The sequence below is a fragment of the Oncorhynchus masou genome, chromosome 31 (assembly GCF_036934945.1).
Source record: "Oncorhynchus masou masou isolate Uvic2021 chromosome 31, UVic_Omas_1.1, whole genome shotgun sequence".
Classification (NCBI taxonomy): domain Eukaryota; kingdom Metazoa; phylum Chordata; class Actinopteri; order Salmoniformes; family Salmonidae; genus Oncorhynchus; species Oncorhynchus masou.
Window position 1 is genome coordinate 43,729,505 of NC_088242.1, and position 6,508 is coordinate 43,736,012.

A 6,508-nucleotide genomic window follows, 5' to 3' on the forward strand; every position below is an offset into this window, starting at 1 on the left:
ACACCATCTCGTGCTGACATCTGCTATCTCTGTGTCATTCACTCACTGTCTCAGTGCGCTGCTGTACACCAGTGTGGTGTCATTCTATTTTACTTTAGTTTATGTTAACTTATGTCGTGTCCTGTGTTTTGTTACTTCTCTAATTTTGTGTTGTGTTATTTTAATTGCAAATAACGAAAGCGGAAACCGTTAAGGGGAAGGTCAAAAGCTTGCTTATATTGTTTTCATTTATTAATTTGTTCTTTATTTTGCAATGGTTCAGACATTTATCAGTTCTATCTTTTATGCTGTTTGTCTTTTAATGTGTCACAAGTTTATGAATAAGCACGGTAATTGCATATTTTCAAGTGATTGTGAAGTGATGTAATCTTTCGATACTTTCTGTAATGTAATCTTTCGATACTTTCTGTGATGTAATCTTTCGATACTTTCTGTGATGTAATCTTTCGATACTTTCAGTGATGTAATCTTTCGATACTTTCTGTGATGTAATCTTTCGATACTTTCTTTACACCCCCTCCTCCCAAGGCCTGCCAGAATGGTTTTGCCCAGCACTTGGAGCACCTTCTGTTCTATGGGGCAGATACCACTTCTCAGAATGCCTCAGGGAACACCGCACTTCATATTTGTGCTCTGTATAATAAGGTAAGTATCATTTTTTAAATACAGGGACAACACAATAATCAGTGTTCGTGTCCATTCAAAGTTGAACTGTTTTTTGAGTTTCAAATGTCTGTGTGACATTTTAGTCCTGAATTAAGTTAAACAGTGGCTGTCTTTCTGGCCTATCAGGAAAGCTGTGTTCGTGTTCTGCTCTACAGAGGGGCCAGTAAGGAAATTAAGAACAAGCATGGACAAACCCCCTTTCAGGTATCAATAACAACTTAATGTTTTCAGTTTTCTTTAGTTATTTCTTCTGCCGACTAGCCCTAATGTAATCAGGTTTGCTATAATTCAATAAACCATTGAGTTGAAAATCAGTTAGTTGTTTTAAATGTATTATTTGCTAAGTGTTTATTAAATTGGGCGTTTGCTGTTTTGGAGGGACTTTACCCGATGCATGTGTTACAGTGTTGCATGTAATTGTATGTGTGCGTACATGTGTCTGTGTTTTGAAGGTAGCAGTAATGTCGGGCCATTTTGAACTTGGGGAAATCCTCAAAAACCACAGAGATGCAGATGTAGGTAAGTCTTGGTCCTCCACGTAGGACTTTTCAGATTAGGAAGTGATTTATAGTGAGTTTTGGTGCATGAGTGTCTGTTAGCGTTGAATGGCAGTAACCCGGTTACCGAGATTTACTACCCAAAACCACTCCCTTTTCCCGGGATAAATAACTGCGAGAAGCTGGTCAATTATAATAAATGATTTATATCAACGACATGATGTGAAATGGAACTGTTACATTATATGAAATAATTAAATATTTCCTCTCTGCTCTCTGCATGATCAGTCATCAACACTCATGTTGTGGACAGACAGCCCAAATCAGTATGGAGTGCAGTTCATATTGCATGTAGACCTATCATCTCATCATGGTAACTTTTTTGTCTTGTGACAGGTAGGCCTGCATTTACTGCAGCAATCCCTATGCTACGGTATAAGGACAAATGCATGTGTAATTTATCATCTCCATCACCTTGTTTTTTTAATTTTAAAGATTTGTGATTTTTTTTTTTGTAGCTGCAGAGTTTTAAATGGCCAATCACTTGAATATTGTTGCGTTAAATTAGAGCAGGCGCGAGCAGTCTTCAAATCAAATTGCATCCAAAATAGATAATCCTGTTCAAGATTGATATATACAGTATATATACAGTACAAGTTAAAAGTTTGGACACACCTACTCATTCAAGGGTTTTTCTTTATTTGTACTATTATTCTACATTGTAATAATACATTGTAGAATAATAGTGAAGACATCAAAGCTATGAAATAACAAATATGGAATCATGAAGTAACCAAACAAGTGTTAAACAATTCAAAATATATTTTAGATTTCTTAAAGTAGCCACCCTTTGCCTTGATGCCATTGCCATTGTCTCAATCAGCTTTACCTGGAAGGCTTTTCCAACATTCTTGAAGGAGTTCCCACATATGCTAAGCACTTGTTGGCTGCTTTTCCTTCACTCTGCGGTCCAACTCATCCCAAACCATCTCAATTGGGTTAGGGTCAGTGATTTTGGAGGCCAGGTCATCTGATGCAGCACTCCATCACTCGCCTTGTTGGTCAAATAGCCCTTACACAGCCTGGAGGTGTGTTGGGTCATTGTTCTGTTAAAAACAAATGATAGTCCCACTAAGCGCAAACCAGATACGATGGCGTATCACTGCAGAATGATGCGGTAGCCATGCTGGTTAAATGTGCCTTGAATTCTAAATAAATCACTGACAATTTCACCAGGAAAGCACCATCACACCAACTCCTCCATGCTTCAAGGTGGGAACCGCACATGCGGAGATCATCCGTTCACCTACTCTGTGTCTCACAAAGACATGGTGGTTGGAACGAAAAATCTTACATTTGGACCCATTCAGACCAAAGTACAGATTTCCACATGTCTAATGTCCATTGCTCGTGTTTTTTGGCCCAAGGAATTCACTTCTTATTATTGGTGTCCTTTAGTAGTTGTTTTTTTCTGCAATTCGACCATGAAGGCCTGATTCACACAGTCTCCTCTGTACTGTTGATGTTGAGACGTGTCTGCTACTTGAACTCTGTGAAGCATTTATTTGGGCTGCAATCTGAGGCTGGTAACTCTAATGAACTTATCCTCTGTAGCAGAGGTAACACGGGGTCTTCCTTTCCTGTTGACGGTCCTTACGAGAGCCAGTTTCATCATAGTGATTGATGGTTTTTGAGACTGCACTTGAAGAAACTTTCAAAGTACTTGAAAGGTTCCGGATTGACTGACCTTCACTTTGCTAATTTGAGCAGTTCTTGACATAATATGGACTTGGTCTTTTACCAAATAGGGCAATCTTCTGTATCAAATCAAATGTTATTGTTCACATACACATGGTTAGCAAATGTTATTGCGAGTGGAGCAAAAATGCTTGTGCTTCTAGTTCTGACAGTGCAGCAATATCTAACATGTAATCTAACAATTCCACAACAACTACCTAATAAACAGAAATCTATGTAAAGGAATGGAATAAGAATATATGCATATAAATATATGGATGAGTAATGACAGAGTGGCATAGGCAAGATGCAATATTTGGTATAAAATGCTGAATATACATGTGAGAGGAGTGATGCAAGATAAGTAAACATTATTAAAGTGGCATTATTAAAGTGACAAGTGATCCATTTATTAAAGTGGCCAATGATTTCAAGTCTGTATGTAGGCAGCAGCCTCTGTGTTAGTGATGGCTGTTTAACAGGATGGTAGTGGGGTGAACAGGCAGTGGCTTGGGTGGTTGTTGTCCTTAATGATCTTTTTGGCCTTCCTTGTTGTAGGTGTCCTGGAGGGCAGGTAGTTTGCCCCTGTATATCACAACTACCTTGTCACAACACAACTGATTGGCTCAAATTCATTAAGAAGACAATGCACACCTGTTAATTGAAATTAATTCCAGATGACTCCCTCATGAAGCTAGTTGAGAGAATGCCAAGAGTGTGCAAAGTTGTCATCAAGGCAAACGGTGGCTAATTTGAAGAATCTCAAATACAAAATATATTTTGATTTGTTTAACATTCCATATGTGTTATTTCATAGTTTTGATATCTTCACGATTATTCTACAATGTAGAAAATAGTACAAATGAAGAAAAACCCTTGAATGAGTAGTGTGTGTCCAAACTTTTGACTGGTACTGTATATCCTAGCCTACCTCTTTCAGGTAATGCATTCAATTTACTATTAGCCAAAACATTTATCTAATGAATGTTGGGTTATGCATAATAAGCTTCTAACTTAAAGCCTCGGTGTCTTGCACAATAAGCACGCACCTGTGTTCCGCTGGCCTCACCGTAAAAAACGTTCCTTAGATCTTGGAGTCTCATGCGGAAAAAGCTAGACTAGAATAGCTTGCCGGACATTTTTGTTGCTGTTGCGCTTCTTTTACCAACAGACTAATCAAAGAGGGATGCTTGCTTTTGTTTGCTTAAAAGTGAAATACAGCAGCCAATAGAACTCATGGGTAGTTTGAAAGAAGAGCGAGCGATGGCGGTAGACTATAGCAGTTCTTTATTCAGACCCATAACCATTCAATCTTCGAGAAGAGAAGGGAAACCCGTCTGCATCTAACTCTAGTCCTATATTATTCAAGCGTGTCATTGCAATGATGAAGACAACAAAGCTTATTTCATTTAACTGAAGAAGAAACAAACAATTGAAGCAACAATAGAGAGAGAAAGAGGTAGGCAGGCTAGCAACATTAGGGAACATATTATGAAGGTATATATGCGGCTGCTTATTACACTAATATAAGCCCTATTTCAAATTTAAAATGGCATTTTTAGAGTAACTTTTACAACTTTTTTAAAGTAATTGTTTGTGCTGCACCAGAATCACATGTTCTCTCAGTTTTATCATGGTTTTGAATAATGCGTGTAAATCCAGTCATATAATACAATACGGTACAGTAATACAGTCCAAACTCAAAAAGATCAGCCTACTGGAGCTTGTTTCAGTATCTTTACCCAAGAGAGCATATAGCTAGCCACATCTATAAGCTTTTCTGTTTTTATATATCATATATGTATTGGATAATGGCACAATCATTTGGGCTTTTTTGGGTTTGGGCTTATAAAAGTACATTTTGATGTAGGCCTCGTACAATGCATTTACTGTATGGCTCACCAGGCCCAGGTAGCATCAGCCTTGAATTTTAGATCAAAGCTCTAATCAAATCCAGACATAGGCCCATTTAAGTGACACTTCTGTTTTTTTGGGGAACACCGGGTTATCTGGGAGAAAAGTGATTTATTCTCTGGATGGAACATTGTAAAATAACGGGAAAATATTCTTCCTAAGTGTCTGTACTGTATGTCTGTCATGCTATCTGCTATAAATCACTTTGCAGTGCATTGTTTGGTATAAATGTTCTGCTTCATCAATCAACATGTGACTCAGAAGATCTGTTGTCTTTTGCCATCATATTACGTTGTTTTATCCCACTGGTAGATGGTGTTTGATGGGGTGCACTGGATCAGCATACAGAGGCTAATCCCTAGACATTTTACAAACTATTTTGTTTCTAAGAACACTATTGGTTCAGAGGTGGCCAGTTGACCTCAACTGATGTTTTGGATTATTGCTTGCCCAGTTTGAGGGTTGTGTGTGGTGTTCAAGTCCATCTGTGTTACTTGTCGATTGTCTTTGCATCCGAATCACTTGAGTCGGGTTGTTCATTGTTCACACTCTCACAGTATTCCCTCCCACTTTCTCTCAACTCTTGCACTAACCTCATTGTTTTTCCACCTACCTGTGACTCTCTTTTCTCAGTGCCCTTTCTGGAATCCCCAAAGTATGCTCCCAAAAGAGGAGAGAGTGCACGCACGCTCCCTCTCCTCATGGCTCACCCCTACCCCCTCCTGCGTACTAACAGTGATAACAGCATGACCCTGCCTGACCCCATGGCCCTATCCAACAAGGCTGCTGGAGCCAATCCCATCCCTGGAAAGGTACATAGAGGCACAGTACGCAGATGTAGCTGGAGATTGCAACTGTACGGTTTATTGGGGAGCTGTGCTCTTAGTTACTTTGGGATGTTAACCAATGAATTGTGAGGTTGGGTCTGTGTAAGTCTCAACACAATTCTATATTTCATCCTGCGTGTGTGTGTATTCCCTCTCTGTCTAGGGTCGCAGGGCCTCTGAGGGTGTGAGGAGCTCCAGCAGTCCCAGGGCCCGTACCCGCTCCCCGTCGCGAGGAGGAGGGCAGAGCGACACGGAGGAGAGGCATCAAAGCAAACCACAGCGCGGCAGACAGGGGTGCGAACATACTGGAGGGAGAGACTGTAGATATTTCAATCAATTTACAAATAATGTGCATATCCAAAGAGTGATGTTTTTACATGCATTTTGGTTGTCTACAGCCAATGGGGCTGTTACCAGCTTTAAAGTTTACAAAAAGGTTATTCTCATAGTGTAAACCACTGTCATGATCCATTTCTTGTCCCTCTATCTCTGCTACTGGTATCCCCAGGTGTTGTTCCATGATACACAAACTCTTCCTCTGTCTTTCCTCTTGCAGTGCGACCTCAGCGGGTAGTGGCGGGTGGTCAGCTGGGGGTCAGATGAGGCATATGTACAGTGCGGTCCCAGGGCGAGTGTACATGGCCACGAGGGCCTACACTGCCCACGGAGACAAAGAGCTCAGCATCAGCAAAGGAGACAAAGTCAAAGGTAAGAGAGATTCAGAGAGGAGCGGGTTTTTGGAGAGTCACTGTGTTGATTGTAAAGTTGGGATGACCCCTCTTCTCTTTGTTCTCTCTCTCTCTCTCTCTCTCTCTCTCTCTCTCTCTCTCTCTCTCTCTCCCCTCCCTTCTCTCAGTGTTGAGTGTC

General features: G+C 40.3%; 1 protein-coding gene across 1 annotated transcript in view; it reads left to right on the forward strand.

Annotated features, from left to right (window-relative positions):
- LOC135523973 (SH3 and multiple ankyrin repeat domains protein 1-like) overlaps positions 1-6,508 on the forward strand; it is a 49,544-nt gene that overhangs the window by 23,064 nt on the left and 19,972 nt on the right. The window contains 7 exon segments of the mRNA XM_064951029.1: positions 529-645; positions 793-870; positions 1,119-1,185; positions 5,448-5,626; positions 5,805-5,935; positions 6,198-6,349; positions 6,498-6,508. The exon segment at positions 6,498-6,508 is cut by the window's right edge and continues 103 nt beyond it. Coding sequence (XP_064807101.1) covers positions 529-645; positions 793-870; positions 1,119-1,185; positions 5,448-5,626; positions 5,805-5,935; positions 6,198-6,349; positions 6,498-6,508 — 735 coding nt within the window.